This window comes from Capricornis sumatraensis, chromosome 20, assembly GCF_032405125.1.
Source record: "Capricornis sumatraensis isolate serow.1 chromosome 20, serow.2, whole genome shotgun sequence".
Lineage (NCBI taxonomy): Eukaryota > Metazoa > Chordata > Mammalia > Artiodactyla > Bovidae > Capricornis > Capricornis sumatraensis.
Window position 1 is genome coordinate 19,229,909 of NC_091088.1, and position 19,773 is coordinate 19,249,681.

Genomic DNA, 19,773 nt, shown 5'->3' on the forward strand with positions numbered 1-19,773 from the left:
TCCCCGAACGGTCCACCAACGCGACTTTTCAGGGGCTAGTGAGAAGCCTGAACGCGTGACAGAGAAGTAAGAAGTTTGGAGGCCAATCTGTGGCGAGGATGCAGGACCCGTGCGCATGCCCGGCGGTCGTCGGCGCCAGCCCAGCGCGGGCGGGAGACTCTGAGCAGCAGACCCCGCCCTCGCGCCCTGCCCCGTCCCCGTTCCTCCTCCCGGTGAGCCTGCGCAGATGGTGCAGGGCGGAGGGCCGCGGGGAGGGACTCGCGGCGCCTGCGCAGAGCGGCGGCTTCTCTCGCGAGGACGGACGCCATTATCGCATCTCCCCGACAAACACCACGAGAATTCCGCAGCCCACACGGTAATTGCAGCTCCCGCAGCCGGTCGCGTCTCCACCTCCCCCTTCCCGCGGGGCGAGAGCGAGAGCGAGATCTCCCCTCCTCCCTCCTCCCTGCGCCCTCCTCCGGCCGCGGCGCCCGCGCCGCCGCCCCCGCCCCCCCGACACGGCCACCGGCCCCAACGGCCCGCCGTCTAGTGCGCCCCCGTCTCGGCCCTGTCAAGCCGCCTGCCCGCCGCGCCTCAGCGCACCCGCACCTGGCTCCGGCCGCCCATCCCCCGGCCCGCGCCCCCGCCGTCGCGGTGCGCGGGGTCCGTCGCGGAGCGGGCCTCCCTTCCGGGACCAGGCCCGCAAGAGCAGCGTCCGGCCGCGGGCGGACGGGGTGGGGTCGTGCTGCTGTTGCTGCGGTGTAGCCGCTCCGGGTCGTGAGGCCACGGGCTGGCAGGCGGCTAGGCGGCTCCCCCCCGGGAGGCCGGCGGCCGCGGACGCGGGGACAGCTGCTGGGGGCGGAAGTGCGGGAGGCGGCTGTTCTCGCTGGGCGGGCGGCGGGCCCGAGTGAGGAGCGGCCTTGGGGACCCCTGCCCGGTGCTCGGAATCTTCGAGCCGCCGGTAACGTTAACTCCGTGTGTTTAAAGCTCCTTTGCCCCCCCTTGTCTGGCGATTAAAATAAGCGTGTGCTTCTGGGACGTCGGGTCCTGTCACGGCTCCAATTTTGAGAAAGCTGATGCCGTGTGTGGGTCCAGTGCTGCGGCCGGTCCTGCCGGCGTTTCCAGCGCTTCTCATCGCGGCGGTCGGGTCAGGGGGACAGGGAGGTGGCTGCGGCCCACGGAGGGAAGGGGCTTCCCTGGGTCACACGGCCAGGTTTGAATGCGATCTGTCCCAAGTCCATGTTCTGAAAAAATTGCACACGTCTGATACTTTAATAAAGTAATGCCACAAAGTGTCAATGGAAGACTATAAAACAACAGCCCCCACCCCACCTCCCAGTTCCACTCCTCCAAGACTTTATACTTTTGCTGTTTCATGAGGAAGTTCTTTGTAGCTATAAATAATAAGCTGGCACTTTACTGGTTTTATACATTCCTGACTTGCTGTTAACAGATAGGATGACTGACTTTTTCATATCGCATCTCACCTCTGTCCCCTGAATTCACTATGTTCAGTTCAGATTGTTTATAACTAAGCAGATATTCACAGCTAGGTAGTCTATTTCCCCTGTTATACGGGTTTTTGCTTTTTTCTGTTGTTTGTGATGGCCTTTCTTTTTCTTTGCCCTTTTTGTTCCTGTTGACTCTTTACCTTTTATTTATTTTTTTAACCATTCCCTGAGGCATGTGGGATCTTAGTTCTCTGCGGATTGAACCTGTTCCCCCTGCAGTGGAAGCATGGAGTCTCAACCACTGGACTGCTAGGGAAGTCCCACTTTACCTTGTTTTAGATTCTGAAGGATGGCACTAAATCTCTCTTACCATCCCCCTCTCCCCAGCCTTGTGGTGGTCTTTTTCTAATCTGGATTGTTTACTCCTTAGACCAGCACCAGTATCATCTTGACATTTTCTTTTACTATATACAACTGAGTTTGTTCAGGTCTCGTGTTTTAATCTTGACTTCCTTTATTTCAGTGAGAACCTACTGCCAAGTAGCCTTATTCCTTTTGGATAACTCTTCAGGATCCTCTTTGGTGTTAAGACATTTCTGGAATTCCCGAAAAATGTAGAGTCCTACTCTGACTGCTTTCTGACTCTGGGGACTTGTCCTTCAGCTCTGGAATCTGAACGTCTCTTGTGTCATTTGAGAATGTCTTCTGCTCTGCTTTTGGTGGTGGTTTAGTCGCTAAGTTGTCCGACTCTTGTGACCCCACGGACTGTAGCCTGCCAGGCTTCTCTGTCTGTGGGACTCTCCAGGCAAGAATACTGGAGTGGGTTGCTATTTCCTTCTCCGGCTCTGGTTTTACTCTTCTGTTTTAGGAGTTTCTGTTAGTTTGATGATGGACATCTTGGATTAACCCTCCGAATCTTCTGTCATTATCTTCTTCCTGTGTCATCTTATTCTTGTTTCTGGGATAGAAACATTTATCCTCCAATCCTACTTTAAAGTCTTTCATTTCCACAACCAAAGTTTAATTTCTAAGGATTTATAATGTTCTTTTTTCATAATAATGTATTGTTTGATGAATGCATTTTTCTCCTTGACTTTGGGAATACTCGTAAGGGTTTTTTTGGTTCCCTTTTGTTCTCTGATTTCTTGTGTCCTCTTGTGTCACTGTTCTTTTCCTCTTTTTAAAAAGACGGGCTTCTTGCTTTGTGTGGCAAGTACTCTTCAAATACTGGTAATTATTGTTGTCTAAGGCCAGAGGAAGCAGGCAGAGAACTCTTGAGTTTGGGGGGCTGATTTTTTGGTCACACTCACATGGTGGCTTATGGAATTTTTGTTCCTCAACCAGGGATTGAACCTGGGCCCACAGCAGTGAAAGCATGGTGTCCTGACCTCTGGACCACCAGGGAATTCCCCCGTGGGACTACTTTTGAAAATGTGCAGGTTTCCTATTGGGTTTTGCGGAACTTTTTGTTGTGCTGGGACCTCAAATGCCAGAAGGCAGATTTTCTCTGGGCCTCTCTGCTTAAGGAAGATGCCTTTGACTGGGGGCTGCTCCACTTGGTCTAGGGACGGCCCTTGTACAGCTCTTCTTACAGGGACCTGACTTCCATGTGCAGGCACAACCCTCACCCTCTCCTGGTTTGGAGTCCTAGCCTTTATAGGCTTGGAGGCCCCCTTTGTTGTGTCCACTCCTGTGTGCTCCGATTACTGTTTCCTCTTCCCCCATTAATCCTCCTGGTCTGCCAGAAATTTGCAGAATCTCTTGCACATCTTATATTCTTTCTTATGGATATATTATATGATACTAAAAGTCACTTTAATAGGGTGAGCAGAGTTCACCTCTGAGGCCAGTCGCTCTGTGTGAGTAGCTATTCCAGCATCCCTTCTCATCACCCTGCTCTCTTGCCTCCCATTGACTGTGGAAACGAATGCCCAGTGGCAGCGGGATGACTGGCCAAATCTTGGTCCCCTTGGGCTCCTCCGCGTTGCACTTGTGGGCGGATGGTGTGTGTTCCCACTGGATTTTCTCCTGGCTCCAGAGCCATGGAAGGGTGCCAGGCTTAGCTGGGGAGTGCCAACCACAGACGGTGTTAGAGCAAAGATTGTGGTTTTAGCCTCTGCAGGGGGCTTGTCTTGTATCACTGGGCCAGAGTTTAAGGATTGCCTCTAGGCAAGCGGTGATTACTGTGCTTGAAGTGTAACCTTGATGCATTTTAGTTGGTTGTCCTTCGAAAGCTGTGAATAGTGAAATACACCAGTTGTGTTTGCCAGGGCCTTGCTAGTGGAGGCATTGCCATCGCTGGGCATTTGTGAGAAACATGGACTCTGAAGCCCTGTCCAGATGTATGGAATCAATCTGCAGCTTTATAAACTTACCCTTTTGAAGGAACTTTACAGAAAAGTCACAAGAATAGTTCAGGAGCTTCCCTGTGCCCTTTACCCACTTCCCTTAACATTGACGCCTTACATTATCAGATATCCTCATGAAAATCAGAAACTTAACATTGTCACAGTACCTTTAGCTGAAATGTGGACTTTGCTGAACTTCATCAGTTTTCTACTAATGTCCTTTTTCTGTTTCAGGATCTAATCCAGGACCTCACTCTGCATTTAGTTGTCATGTCTCCTTTAGTCTCTTCCAGTTTGGGATGTTTACACATCTCTCCCCAAATGTTTATAAATTACAAAGGAAGAATTACAACCTCACAGTGGGAAAACCTGGCATCTCCAGTGATAAGACATAATGATATCACATTCCCTGATGATATCCATTGAGACAGAAATGCATACATGAAGTCTAATCATGAGAAAACCCAAATTGAGGCACGTGCGCCAGAATCTTGACTAGTATGCCTCAGAAACGTTCCAGGTGTGGAAAGATAGCGAAAGATTCAGAATTTGCAAGTTAACAGATCGTCAGGTATAGTACATGCACTTGCTGAAGAAATACTCCTGTGCTTGATGGCCCACAAGGAGCTAAGAGAGAAAGACCCACCAGCCTTGTTTGGTGGGTGCTAAATGAGCCTGCTGCCACCTATGGGGTCGCACAGAGTCGGACACAACGGCAGCAGCGCAGGCTCTAGGTGAGTCTGTGTAAACAGCTCATTGATAACACCCTTATAGCTTACTAGCCTTAGTTTTTCCTTGTGATCTCATCTACACTATAAATCCTGAAGACTTTAGCTGTACAGTTAAATACATGATGTCATAATGCCAGACTGACTTTAAAATGTCCTGTGACTTTACCACTTTTAACTATTTAAATCTGGAAAAAATAAGCATTTTCTTATTTTGAAGAAGGGAGTTCTGTGGGTAATGTGTATTAAGGTTCTTATTGAGAATGTCTTAGAAAAATGTGTAAAAAGCCCTCCCTTTCCAAGAGGAGGATAAAGATCATTATTGTGTCCTCTGACTTCACATACTTGATGGTCAGAAATACAAAAGCACATAGTGAATTGTTCACTGGAGATGCCCTGAACTATTCTGAAATGTTCATGGGTGTTCAAAGGAATTTGACAGCAGCTGTTGGGTCCTGTGGTTGTAAGTTGCTTTTAAAAAGTGACACGTGCTTCTTATTTGGGGATAGAACCCGGAGCTCACTTAACTGCTCAGAAGAATAGACTCCTAGCATCAACCCTCCTTTCAGAGTACTTTTAAGAATTCTCAGCCCTTTGGTTTCTCAGTTTTGTGTAGTTTGTGAAACCAGTTTAAAATGAGAACTTTAGCTAATTATCTCATCTTATGCCATCTGCCTTTCTGTCGGCTCTGTCTGCCTGGCCTACCTCCTGGGAAGATGGGGCTGTCTTCAGATCTAGAGGGCACGCTCTTGATCCCGTCTCATCCCCCACCCTCCTGCCCCAGCCAAGCATCCCTTCACCATAATAGTACGTCTTCCGGGTATGTCTAAGAGGAGGCTGAGCTTGGGATGACCACCCAGAGCCTGCCCCTGCTTGAAATCTGTGGATGCTTTTGAATTAAACCGTGATGGAAACCTTAATTTCCCAAGCAGATAGCACACCCGAAGCATTGTGGAAGTCACCTGAAATGATTCCATTTTTGAATTAAATTCTTTGTGTTTTTCACATCTACCCATTGTCAAGGACTGTCCAACTTGATTTTATGTTTTGGACCACCTGCCTTCATGGTGGGGTGAACAGTAAGATGGCCTTGTCTTTATAGTGACCCTCATACTGGGGTAGGGGGATGGTGATGGTGCTGACCGCTGCCCCAGACGGGTGACCCATAAGGTTGGATTGCTGACAGTACATAGGTGGTGGAAGAATGAAATCCGTCAGCAAAGGCCAGAGAAAGTGAAGAGATGAGAACAGGTGGAGAGGTGAGGGGAGTGCCTGTGGAAGGTGACTATACTTGCCTTGCGCTGAGTCCTTCTGTGTTAGTTTAGAGTAGTTGAGTGCGGGGAATGCTCTGAAAGAGTGAGTGGGCAGGAAGAGCCCAGGTAGGAGGGGTGGGTGGGGGTGGAGTGGTGTCAAGAAGCTGGGGACTGCGCTGAGTGGCTTGGGGCAGAGCCCTGTACTGACAAACCTTTTGTAATAAAGATTTACATTGTGTGCTGCAAAGAATGCCGCTTCTGGTCTCTAGTGATTTTTCCTTCCTCTTCACGATGGAAAGTCATCAAATAACTTGAAGCAGAATTACACCTTTCTGAAGTAGCAGTGGGTTTGGATAAACTGGCAGGGAAAACTTGGTGCTGGTATTTCCTTGTTGGTGTGAACTGTGTGTCCCTTGAGTGTGGCAAGAGCCCCGGGCACCTTGATCTTCCTGGATGGAGCGGGGACAACTCAGGCTGGGTGCCAGCTGTCACCGCCAGGTACACCCTGTGGTCGCACTGGCAGGTGGGCTGCAGGACGGGACTGCCTGCTGCTACACCGTCCTGGAAGTGCTCACGGCTGGAGCCAGGGTGGACCTCAGGATCAGGTGCTGTGGCAAGCTGCCTTCTCTGCTGGGATCTTCTGCAAACAAACCGCGTAATTCACGACCTCTCCAACCACCGTTTTGACTGAATCTGTCCTAGAAGGCTAGGTGTCCTGTTCACCAGCGAAGAGGTGCAAACACAGTTTGTAGTTATGTGGCCTTCTGGTTTTGAAATGAAACACTTGATGGATTTTTTAAGGTTTGTGGGATTCAACTAACACTTTTTTTTGTTGAAAGAAAAAGGGCTTTAATATTTTTTACATTATTTTAAATTTGTGTGATTTAAGTCTATGTAATTCAGATGTGTATAAAGTGCAGTCCTACTGTGTTAGGAGAGTGGAGGCTGAAGGGGTACAGGAGAATGAAAGCAGAGTGTTGCCTGGGCTCCCTCCATGCCAAGTGTCAGTAAAACACTCCAGTCCCCTGGCTTCACTGGTCCTCCCTGCTTCTCCTGGGATCATTCAAGAGCTCGGGAAGCCTGCTTTGCCTCCTTGGGATTTCTGTAGATGTGCTGTAAGCTGAAGCAGAAATCGTTCCTTCCAGCCAATAGTAGGTGAAGCAGGCAGTCAGCTCAGGCTGGAGCGCCCTCAGGAGGCCGCCATCATTCTTCTGCTTCTCAGGAAAAGTTCCTGTTTGTTCATGCCCCGTCTCAGTCTCCAGGCAGTTTCAGGAGTCTAGAGGTGCCACTGCTGATGCTAAACGCTCTGCTCCAGAGAAGTCCACAGACTTTCTGTAAGGGACTGGATGAGTAAACAGTTCTGGCTTTGGGGTCTGTCCCAACCGCTCAACTCTGCCTTTGCAGAAGCCAAAGCAGACGTGGCTGTTTTCCAATAAAACTTTTCTACAAAAACTAACTGCTGTTGGGGGCCTGCCTCAGACTGTGGTCTGTGACTCCAGACACCGTGCTAATGCAAGTGGAAAATGTCCAGGTGGGGAGCCAGCAACACCGAGCTGATGGTGAAGGGTGCTCCCGCTGGGGCCCTCTCTGCACAGGCCACTCCTCCAGCAGCTGTGCCCGTCACCGCTGACTTGGAGGCCCTGGAGGTTTTATTTTGGAAAAATCTACACGGAGAGAAAAGTCAGAGGCAGCCCTGTTGAAGTATAATTGGTGTCAGATGAGAATGCATCTTTCTGTCCTTAGCACTGTTCTTAAAAAAAAAAAGAGCCTTAGCACCTCTTCATAGGAACTGGGTTTGGATTTTTTTTCAGGCTTGAAAGCTGTAAGAATAGTACAAATGATTGTGATGTAGTCTTCTCTGAGGGCCTCAGATGCTACTACTTTATATTTGCCCTATCCTTTCTCTTCTCTGCAACTCTTCTGTGTTTGTGTGTGTTTTTCTTTTTTCCCAAAACAGTTTAAACTATAATGTTCCATTAACCTTAAACATTTAAGTGGTTGTTTCCTGCAAACAAGGACATTCTCTTATATAACCACAGTACAGTGTTCAAGGCTAACAGAGTCCTATCAAGAGAACGTGCTGGTCATAGTTAACACCCTTTTCCAAAAACCCAAGAGCGACTACACATAGACATCACCAGATGGTCAGTACCAAAATCAGATTGATTATGTTCTTTGGAACCAAAGATGGAGAAGCTCTATATGGTCGGTAAAAACAAGACCTGGAGCTGACTGTGGCTCAGATCATGAGCTCCTTATTGCAAAATTCAGGCTTAAATTGAAGTAGGGAAAACCACTAGGCCATTCGGATATGACCTAACTCCAATGCCTTGAGTTAGGTATGACCTAACTCCAATACAGTGGAAGTGACAAATAGATTCAAGGGATTAGATCTGATAGAGTGCCTGAAGAACTATGGACAGAAGTATGTAACATTGTACAGGAAGCAGATACGAAAACCATCCCAAAGAAAAAGAAGTGCAACAAGGCAAAATGGTTGTCTGAGGAAGCCTTACAAATAGCTGAGGAAAGAAGAGAAGCGAAAGGCAAGGGAGAAAGGGAAAGATAGAGGCATCTGAATGCAGAGTTCCAGAGAATAGCAAGGAGAGATAAGAAGTCCTTAAATGAACAATGCAAAGAAATACAGGAAAAACAGTAGGATGGAAAAGACTGGAGATCTCTTCAAGAAAACTAGAGATACCAAGGGAACATTTCATGCGAGGATGGGCACAGTAAAGGACAGAAATGGCAAGGACCTAACAGAAGCAGAAGAGATTAAGAAGAGGGGGTGAGAATACACAAGAACTATATAAAAAATGTCTTAGTGACCTGGGTAATCACAATGGAGGTTAGACATCCTGGAGTGCAAAGTCAAGTGAGCCTTAGGAAGCATCACTATGAGCAAAGCTAGTGGAGGTGATGAAATTCCAGCTGAGCTATTTCAGATCCTAAAAGATGATGCTGTTAAAATGTTGCACTCAGTATGCCAGCAAATTTGGGAAACTCATCAGTGGCCACAGGACTGGAGAAGGTCAGTTTTCATTCCAATCCCAAAGAAGAGCAATGCCAAAGAATGTTCTGACTTCTCTGGGTTGGTGCTCATTTCACATGCTAGCAAGATAATGCTCAAAATTCTCAACACTACATGAACTGAGAAATTCCAGATATACAGGCTGGGTTTATAAAAGGCAGAGGAGACAGATCAAATTGCCAACATTCATTGGATCATAGAGAAAGAAAGGGAATTCCAGAAAAACATCTACTTTTGTTTCATTGACTACATTAAAGCTTTAGACTGTGTGGATCACAACAAACTGTGGAGAATTCTTAAAGAGATAGGAGTACCAGACCACCTAACCTGTCTCCTGAAAAACCTGTATGCAGGTCAAGAAGCGATAGTTAGAACCAGACATGAAACAACAGAATGGTTCAAAATTGGGAAAGGAGTGCATCAAGGCTGTATATTGTCACCCTGCTTATGGAACTTATATGCAGGGTACATCGTGTGAAATGCTGGGCTGGATGAATCAACAAGCTGGAATCAAGATTGCCGGGAGAAATATCAATAACCTCAGATATGCCGATGATATCACTTTAATGGCAGAAAGTGAAGAACTAAGGAGCCTCTTGATGAGGGTGAAAGAGCTGGTTGAAAACTCAGCATTCAAAATACTAAGATCATGGCATCCGATCCCATCACTTCATGGCAAATAGAAGGGGAAAGAGTGGAAACAGTGACAGATTTTGTTTTCTTGAGCTCCAAAGTCACTGCGGATGGTGACTGCAGCCACGAAATTAAGACACCTCTCTGAAGAAAAACTATGATAAACCTAGACAGCGAATTAAAAAAACAAGAAATCTCTTGGCCGACAAAGGTCTGTATAGTCAAAGCTATGGTTTTTCCAGTAGTCATGTACAGATGTGAGAGTTGGACCATAAAGAAGGCTGAGCACCAAAGAACTGATGCTTTGAGTCGTGGTGCTGGAGAAGACTCTCGAGAGTTTCTTGGAGTGCGTGGGGATCAAGCCAGTCAGCCCTGAAGGAAATCAACTCTGAATATTCTTTGGAAAGACTGATGCTGAAGCTGATGTTGGGCACGACTTAGTGACTGAACAACAGCAACGGTTTTCAAAATTAGGAGCCTCATCGATGCAGCTGTGTTACCTAAGCAACAGGTCTAGTTCAGATTTTGCTTTTTGCTGATTATCCCAGTAATGTCCACTCCTTTTTTTGTTGGCTGCACAGTGCAGCCCGTGGGATCTTATTTCCCCATCTGGGGGTAGAACCTGTGCCCCTTGACTGGGAGTGCACAGCCTTAACTGGACCACCAGGGATGTCCCATTATGTCTTTTTTTTTTTTTTTCTTTTTTAGCAAAAGAGAAAGGGGCTCCTTTATTAACTTTGGATATATTTTCCCCAAGAATATTTGCCCTGGCCAATATGATCACAAATTAGGCACCATACTCCTTACAAACTGCAAATTTACTGGCATCAAAAGTTTGCATGTTTATAGTTGACAGAAATCACCTTGAATCATTTCCATCTGCTGCTCTGTTTGAGAGAGGGAGGGGAGACTGTGAGTAGAGGTAAGAGGCAGAATGCCAGGCTGTTTCTAAGGTCTCCACAGGCCACTGGTTGCACATGCAGATGTGGTGGGATTGTGAAGTGCTAGAGTTGTGGACCCAGAGAAAAACATTACCTTACTTGGGGGCATTCACTAGGTTTATGAGAAGTTCTCTGAGGTCACTCACTAGTATATATAGTCCTGTTGGCTCGGGTAAGGGTTATTTTGGGGGGCTGCTTCTGTTCAGTGGTGGATCCTTGTATTTATCAAAGTGCGGTTGACCCTTGGACAATGGGGGATTGGGGAGCCAGCCTCCATGTAGTGGAAAATCAGAGTGTAGCTTGCAGTAGGCTGTCCGTATCCATGCCTCTACATCCTCGGATTCAACCACCTGCAGCTCCTGCAGTGCCGTAGGGTTTCCTGTTGAAAAAAGTCGTGAGGTTCAGGTGCTTAAGCCTACAGATCCGGTATATTGATACAGTCCTGCATCTTTGGCTGATGTCATATTTTATGTTATCAGAGTAATACTTCACAGTGTAAGCTGTTCAGTAGCTACCAGGGGAGAATTAAAATTTTAGGGCATTACATATGTAGAAGCCAAAGCTTTTATTGCAAGATATGTGTAGACTTCTGTGGTGTATTTACATTTATTGTTGGCAGTTAGTGAATCAAGTAAGAGTTGCTTTTAATTGCTTTTATGGTTTCTATTTTATAGCAAACATTACCTGAAATTCACTTTAACGTGTGTGTGGTTCTTAGGCTTTCTTTTTAGAGCTGTAATTCCTGAAGGCAGTAGTTGACAGAGTGTGGGCCCCAGAACCCTGGGGATGTCCTGGAGACCTTCCCAGCTGTGAGAGTAGTTTTCATAATGATTGTCCAGAGGTCATTTGCCTTTTTTTGCTGACATTTAGACCGAGTCGCCGAGCTGCAGGGATTCTTGACTGCTGTGCAATTCGGAAAAGCCATTCTCACCTAAGAATGTTCTTGATGAAGCAATAAAAATCATTCATTTTGTTCAGTCTCAACCCTGAGTAGAGCCCCTTTCAGTACTCTGTAACAAAACAGGGTGTGTGTGGAGAGTGCTTCTGTGTTTTGGAGTTGGAAAGTTGCTTGGAGGACAGGCCCTTCTGCCTGGGTTGTTAGCTGAACTCTTTTTCATGGACCACCGGAACAGACTAGTTGACATGTTACCAGTATTTCTTACTAAATAGCCAGTTAGCCTGTGACTGCAAGGAAAGCAGCTAAGCCTATTGCCAGTGGTAACATTTGTGCTTCCAAGTGGAACTGGAATTTCAGAAAGCTTTGTCTGCCACTATGAGCCTGCAGCTTCCTAATATGTCAAGACTTTTCTGATGAGATCAGTGCTGATACTAAGGAATGTGATGCGTTAGATAATCTGTAATAAACAATATTTGGAAGATCTGCCTAACTCAGTGAGCCAGTATTTTCCAGATGACCAAATCAGACTTGGGTCAGTGTCCATTTCAAGTGCAAGACAGATCAGTGGGTTTTAAAGTAATAACATAAAGAAAAGTTCACCAGTAAGGTTTTAGATTCCTCTCTGCAGCTTGCCTTCAGGGAGAAATAAAGCCCTTGATGAGTGTGTTGGGGTTGATTACAGAGCGTTTCTGCAGCTACCTGAACACGCTGCTCAGGTGCACCACCCTCTCCCAGCTGCGCCTCTGGTGGGGCCGGCTCTTTCTCTGCAGCAACAGATGGGAGAACCTAGTTGTTTTCCAGTAAGTCTGACATCGAAGAAATTTGTAGAAATGCAGAACTGGGTCTCTCTTCTTGCTAAGGTTTTGCTTTTATTATTTTGGAAACTCTAGTAATTTTTGGTTTTAAAAAAGTTTTTTGTGTTAAAATGTATTGTATTGATTTTTGTAATTTTTAGATGAATAAAGTGTTCACACATTTTCTGTTCTGATCTCTGCGATGGGGATGTTGTTAGACACACGTCCATGAGCACGAGCTCGCCAGCTTTCCGAGGGGAGGGCCTGCTGAGAGCAGCGCGTCTTGACCGAGGACAGCGGTGCTGTGGGAGCAGCTTAAAGCCGGCCGCTTCCTTTCTTGCATTAGTGGTTTGTATTTGAGGAGGTTTATCCATTTTGGGAAGTGTGACTAGAAGTGGCCAGTTTAATAAAATATAATTGTAGGGGGAAGGACCTGTTGTCTGAGGCTAGTTTGACCTTCTTCTAATTTCAAACTTAAACATCTCTAGAGGGCCTGTTTTGAAGAAGAACTAGTGTGGCCTGGATGTTCCTGTGAATCAGTGCTTCTTCCTGATCTGGTACCCGACTGGTCGTTTATGGTCGCATTTTCTCTTTCTTCCCTATTTCTCCTCCGCGTCTTCCCCCTGCCAAAGCTGAGTCTTCTTCACATGTTTCGATTTAATAAGAGTTGATTTCTTTGCTTACTTCATTCTGGTTTTTAATTAATTTTTATTACTACATCTGTATTCAGACAGGTCTGACTGAGTGGAATGGTCTTTATTCTCTTGGAAGGGCCCTATTTCTGAGCTTGAGGTTTTTAACTGGGCACCACTGGGCCACTTTCTGGAGGAGATAGAGGTTGTTGCTCCGGTCTTCATGGCATGTGAACTTGGCCTTGCTGCTCAGGTGGGCAGAGCAGAGCTGGTGCCAAGGTGGGACAGTGGCTGGGGGACTGGGACCTGGGGGTGGGCTCGCTGTCGAGCCTGGGGCTGGCGGATCCCACGACTCCTCTCCAAGACTTGTCTTTGGGGTCTTCTGTCTCTTAAACTCAACAGGGACACTCTTGCACCTCTGAGGATTGTTGTCCAAGTATTTGGCATCTGTAAAGGGAGGTCGGACTGGCATGGCGACTCCAGGGCCTCGCCAAGGGTGCCCCACTTCCACCTGTGACTTCAGGGCATGCGGGCCGTGTCTCTTCACGGTTGTTCTGCAGGGAGCTGATGGCTGGGAAACGGTTCTGGTGGAGCAGGGCCAGGTCACCACCCAGGGGTCACAGCAGCTGCCTTGGGCGCCTCCCCAGATGTAGCCTCCTACGGACAGGGTCCGCAGGTGCTTGTTAGGGGCCAGTAGGAGAAACAGCTCTTCACAGTGTCTGCCCTAAAAACCCCAGATGTTGTGATGTCCCTGTTAGGATGACTGTGTGATGTAGTTCTCATGGTGACTGGGAAAACCCAGGGTGGACGCAGCAGGCTCTGCCTGGCTGCTTTTTCTTGATGCCTTTTTGTCGCATGGCAAGTGCTGCTGGGCTGCAGACTTCCCTTTTCTCACCTTTACGCCTGGCGCTCAGTCACGTGTTCAATGACAGTAGCTCTTCTTTTTTTCCCTGTTTCAGTGGCCTTGTGGTTTTATTTTATACAGGTGTCCAAAATATTTAAAAACTAGAAAAATCGAAACTAAATGTACCATTCTGTGTTTCTGCTAACGAACAACTGCTCCTGTCTGTCGTTGACAACCCGCAAGCAGCTTGTATTTTCACTCTGAAACCTAACATGTCGTTCGTGTGCAATTCACTGTTATAGCTAAACAGGTCTGTGACTTAGTTACACTTCAGTGATTGAAATGAGAGCCTAATGCCGAGAACTCTGCAGACCTTACTGCATGGTTTGTCAGCAGACATGCCGCCCTCCAGAGTTTTGTGCTGGGTGGGCAGCGGGGTGTCTCCCCAGGGCTCCCCCACAGCCCCACCGCACTGATGTACATGGTGGGCCAGGCCCCATCGGGGCACTGACTGGGATGGTGAGGTTCCTGCCCAGAGGAGCTTGTCTTCAGCAGGGGAGACAGATGCCAAACCAGACGGATGCCTCGCCGGTGTTGCAGGTTAGATGGCAGGGCTTTGTGATGAAGCAGGAACGGGCAGCTGGGAGATGGGTGCTGCTGGTAGGCGTGGCAGGTGGGGTGTGACTGGGCAGAAGGATAGGCAGACGGTGGAGGGTGAGGGCTGGGCTGGTGTGTGCCCACCCGGCTGGGGCAGCCTCCTCAGCTGGCAGAGTGAGGAACCTCGGGTGGAGCCTGCGGGCACAGAGGGAGCCTAGCTGGTGCCAGGCACACACCTTGAATGAGCAGGAAACCTTTGTTGGGCTTTGAGCAGACAGGGATGCTGAGATGGGCTTTCACGTGACCCATAGCCTTTAAACAGGTACTGGTGGCGATTCTGGGCGAAGGCAGAGCAGGGAGACCCAGGGAGGGCCAGCGCGTGGGTCCAGATATGCACTGGTGAGGCCGGAGCGAGGGCAGCGGGAAGTTCTGCCTACAGGTCCGATGAGAGGAGGAGAACCACGCATGGGTGGGCAGTCTGGAGATGTGGACAGGGGCGGGTTCAGTTTGGCCTCTTCACACTGAGACTAGAGACCCAGAGGAGATGGCCCGGAGGCCATTTGGCACGAGGATGCAAAGTTCCAGGACAGGTTGGAGGTGAAGTTGATTGTGTGCTGTGGGCAGGGAGACGGTGTTTCAGCGCCAATGAGAAGAGGCCCAGGGCCAAGCTGGAGGGAGAGAGAGCCTGACCTCCCAGCCTGGGAGGAGGAGCGCCCGCAGGGCAGGGGCAGGGGCACCAGCGGTCATGGCTGCAGAGGCACATGCATGCAGGCCGGGAGGGGGATTTGAGGCAGGGTGGAAGAACGCGCCCTTGTTTTTATCCAGATTTGATGTGGTTGGCTTCATCTGTGTAGTTACTGCTTTGTTTTAGAGCAACTATTTCCAGTGTAATAAGCACAATAAATAGTATGTGCTTGTAGGAGGCTCAGCAGTCCAGAGGATAAAGGTTGAAGGTCAGCTGGTATTACCTGCCCTTCTTCCCTCGTGGGTTGCTTTGGTTCAATATGTGTCATCCCAGAGCATTTCGTGTGCATTCACACACACAGACGCATGACTGCACATACCTGTGGTTTTCCTTTGATCCTTTTTTTCTGTTAGTGTCATGCTCTGGAGACCGTCCCATCCACATGGATGGCTGTGGCGCTCACGTCACTTACTGTACAGTCCCTGGTGACTGAGCGCTGGGCTGTTGACTTGGCTGGTGTGCACCCTGGAGGATGCTCTCTTCTCGTTGCCATTAGAGACGTTATTGAACATTAATCACAGTCCAGCTGCTTTATGATATTAAGACTGGACTATCTCCAGGACTTCTGAGAAATGGCAAATTTAATTTGCCAAAATGGCAACTGCATGCATTGTTCTGTTCCAGTTTTCTTGGGCTTGTTGCCCTAGTTTTTTTTTTTTTTTTTTCCTGTTGAAACCATCACAGTTAGCAGAATTTTAAATGACTCTATCCTGGCAGCAGAATCATTTTGAGTAAACACCCTGGATCATGTGTGGTGTCCTCATTTGGATGAGGGTTGGGTTCAGCATTTTATGGTTAATTTGGAGTGTTAAGCCACTCAGAGAGCCCCCAGAAACCAGGGAAGGCTCAAATCTGGCACGTGAACACTTTCCACTAGCTCTTTGTGAGAGACAGGTATTTAATCTGGGACCTGAGGCACCAGGCCATCGTGAATGAGCTTCAGGGTGGATCTCAGAGGTTAAGCCTGGCTGCATGCCACAGATTCCAGAATATGTTGTTTTTAGAGCAGGTGACTGGCAATTTTCCTTCAAATCAAGAAAGTCCTGGAGGCAAGTGGTCAGGGAGGCAGCAGCGGGAGGGCACGCGGGAAGGGTCTAGGGGCTGCCCCGGCACCGGCTCGCTCACGCTCCATTGGCTGGGGGCGGTCACGTGGCCGTGGCGTGCTGCAGGAGGTGGCCATGTGCCCTTTGAATTCGCATTCTTACAGCACTGAGTGTAGGGAGAGCAGGTACTGGTTGGCTACCAGCTGTCTCTGTGAGGTGACTGTGAGTTTCAGGAACTTGGCAGTGTCTGTGCTTTTTTCTTGGAAGAGGATCTGTAATTTAAAAAAAAAATTGATTTTGAAAGCAGCGTGTGACCCTAAAACATTTTAAACCCATCAGTTCAAAGACTGAGGTGAGAGGGTGTTACCTAATTGAGGACCACTGCCTGCTTGAAGGGGGCTCAGTGCATCCCTGACCGAGTCGACAGCATGAGTGGCTTTGGTGTTCGTGCTGACCAGTTAATCTGCTTAGAGATCCCCTTCAGGGGACACAGGTTCAGGGAGACCGACCCTGGTGGGCCCGCCAGGTCTCCCAGCTTGTTCCTGTGAGGCCTGGGGCTGCTGGTGAGGCAGCAGTGGTATGCACGAGGGGGTCGGAGGTGACGGTTTCCCTGTGACAGATGCCTCAGTATTTAGTTGTCTGATCATTTTAAAAAGTACTTTTTGAGAAGGTGATACGTGTACATGGTAAAAGCAAATATAATTTCCTTTTATCTTTATACCCCAGAGATAGTCTGTGCACATATAGCATATTTCTTGAAAAAAGCAAATTGAATGCATCCTCCTCCTACAAATGGTTGTGCCTAAGAAATTCTGGAGCTGCTGCCATTTAAGCTATAGAGTTTAAATCAGAATTTATAGGGTTTAAGAACATGTGTGGAACCTATGAATTTAATTTTATGCCTGTTGGAGCTTGGCCACTTAAAGGAGCTGTCAGTAGACTCCTGGTTGGAAGTGGATGACCTAAGACTCTGGATTCGGCTACTCCTGCCTGGAGTCGGGGTAGACTTGCCTCAGGACTGTGTGTCTGTGTGTGTCTGTGGTGTGTGTTGTGTGTGTGTGCATGTGTGTGTGTCTGTGTGTGTGTGTGGTGTGTGTGTGTGCATGCGTGTGTGTGTGTGTATGTGTGTGTGTGTGTGTATGGCTGGGGCGGGGGGTGGTGCTGTCCTGGAGAGTTGGGCGTTCCCTAGGGAACGAGAAGTCTAGCTGGGGAGGATAGATTGCTTGGGTCGTAAGCGTTTACTTACAGGTGATTAAAATACAAAGTGTAGGATGATACAAGTATTCCAGTGGCATTGGCTCCTGACCTCCAGGCACCCAGTGTGCAAGTACCTCGTTTAGACCTGTGTCAGTGGGTTGTATCTGGAGTGGCATGGCCTCGTTTCTCTTTAGGGAAAGGTGTGTCCGGGCCTAATCGGAGAGTTTCGCAGGAAAAAAGGAATGGACTGTGTTGCACACATGATGCTGTCTCAGGGTGACAGCGGTGGGGCAGGCCCTGGCCCGGGCAGGGTGCTGGTGCTGCGGTCAGTCCTCCCAGGCACTGGCCCTTTGCTCTGCCTGCTTGAGGGGAGGGCATGTGAGGAGTGGGAACCAGCAAGGGGACAGCTCTGATGGACAGGTCCGCTTGGGTAGGATCTGGAGGTGTATTTGCCATGATTTTTGGAGTGTGGTGTATGTAGTGGAGCTGAGAGCTGGTAGGGGCAGGTGAGGGACAGGATGTGTTCTGTGGGCAGGAAGAGGGTCTGGGGACATCTGGCTTGGGGGTGACGCGTTGAGGCTGTCTTAGGAAGGTGACTTGGGGGGGGGGTATGGGAAGGGACTGCCTGGGTAGGGGCTCGTCTAGTAACAAGGGACATTTTGATGGTTTAAGGCAAGAAGAGCCTCATACTGGCCATGTCCACAGGCTCCTGGTGAACCTGTGGACGCAGAGCATGGCCTAAGTTTCCATCATTTCAAGATCACGGTCGTTCATCTCCCTCTCGGCTGTCTTGCTCTTGCTTCTAGGTGGCAGGAACATCGTCCTACACGAGTCTGATTCCGGCTCAACCACCGGCCACTCTGCTCGCGTCCTGGATGATGTCAGAACAGGACCTGGCCGACGTGGTGCAGATCGCCGTCGAGGAGCTGAGTCCTGGCCACCCAGGTACAGAGTTGAGGGCAGTCTGGGGGAAAAACCCAAAGGATCTTCCACAAGCTTCCCTTCCTTCCCTTCAGTAAAGCATGAGAAACATGAGGGCATCCTCAGAGCGCGTGAGCCCGTCAGCCCCACGCCCGTCTCCGTGGTCCCTCAGCACCCCCCAGCCCACCCCTGCGCCCCGGCCCCCCAAGTCCCCGTGGTCCCGTCCGTGCCTCTTCTGCAGCTGCAGAGCATCTGCCGCGTGTGTGCACGCCTTCGAGGTGTCCCGTGCATGCTGCTCCCACCTGCATCCGCTTCTTCCCTGGGAACGGCGTTCGCATGGTTTGCACTGTTTTTCTTCCGTGTACACCCTGCAGTAAAGGTCTTGCTGTGTATCGTGGCAGATATTAATATTTTTGTAGGGTGAGTTCCCAGAAGCAGAGCTGCTGTGTTTATTCAGAGTTTTGATAAGACGTTGATGGGCGTCCCAGAAACACTACGCGGTTATTCTGAGAGAGGACTTTTTCCTGCACTTTTGCCAGTGCTGGTGATCTTCCTTAGTGACGGTCAAGGCGCTCAGCTACTTTGGAATCTTAACTAGATACTAGACACTTTATAAGGGGAACTCTTGATTTCAAGAACTTTATGAAACACTTTGTCAGCACTTTTATTTTGTAAAAAGGTTTTTTAGTGTTCTTTTTTTTTTCCGTAAAGTTTTATGTGTTTAATATGTCTGTTAAGTTTAAAATAATAAGCATACATAATTAAATCACAGAAATTGTTTTGGTTGCCCGGTTATTCTTCGTGGAATTGTTTAGTCATTAAGTCATGTCCAGCTTTTTTGTTGGACGTGGATTATAGCCTGCCAGGCTCCTTTGTCTGTGGATTTTCCAGGCAAGAATACTGGAGTGGGTTGCCGTTTCCTTCTCCAGGGGATCTTCCCGATCTAGGGCTCAAACCCGAGTCTCCGGCATTGGTAGGCACATTCTTTACCACTGAGCCACCTGGGAAGCCCTCTTTGTAGAATAGTAGTATCGAAATGCTGACTGTTTTCCCTACAGAAAAGAAGATTTTCAGGAATCTCAAAGTGTGATGATGTCTATCTTGTATGATCTCTTAGTTGAAGAAGCTTAGTTGGGAAATTAGTTATGTATGGACGATGGGCAGCACGTGTAATTTTAGGTTTGAACAAGCAATCATGAAGGTATGGAGATACTCCTTCAGAAATGCTACTCTTTAGTCATTTTTTGGGGTGATGGACAAGGAGGCCTGGCGTGCTGTGATTCATGGGGTCGCAAAGAGTCGGACACGACTGAGCGACTGAACTGAGTCAGTTTTTTTCCTAATTTTGCTTCTGAATTGTTTATAAGAAGTACTGTCACCTGGTAACTGAAACAGTCAAAAACTTGGCAGATCCTTGAGCAAAGTCAGGGCGTCTGAAGTTAGCTGTTAACCCCAGATTTCTCTGTAAAAGGCAAACTGGTTTGTTTGGAGCAAGAACATGAAGCCTTGACCTCATTTGGTGCTCTCCTCATATACCAGTGAACCAAAAACACAGCAGCGCTATCACAGGCATCACAGTTTTAATAACAGTTGGTCACATTTTGTTGGGTAGACAGTTTCTTTAGAAAGCACTCACACTGCAATACAATAATAAAAGAAAAATGGTCCAGTTATATAAATTTTAAGTGTTTTTAGAAACTACTAAAATTTTAACAGTCTACTTCCCAAGTAAATTCTC

The 19,773-nt window shown here is 48.3% G+C and overlaps 1 protein-coding gene across 1 annotated transcript in view; it reads left to right on the top strand.

Annotated features, from left to right (window-relative positions):
* The first annotated feature begins 335 nt into the window (after positions 1-335).
* The window catches only part of BANP (BTG3 associated nuclear protein), a 70,693-nt gene continuing 51,255 nt past the window's right edge, over positions 336-19,773 (top strand). Inside the window, exons 1-2 of the mRNA XM_068991795.1 lie at positions 336-355; positions 17,921-18,059. Of these exons, the coding sequence (XP_068847896.1) occupies positions 17,990-18,059 (70 nt within the window). The 5' untranslated portion in view covers positions 336-355; positions 17,921-17,989. The remainder of the gene's footprint in view (positions 356-17,920; positions 18,060-19,773) is intronic.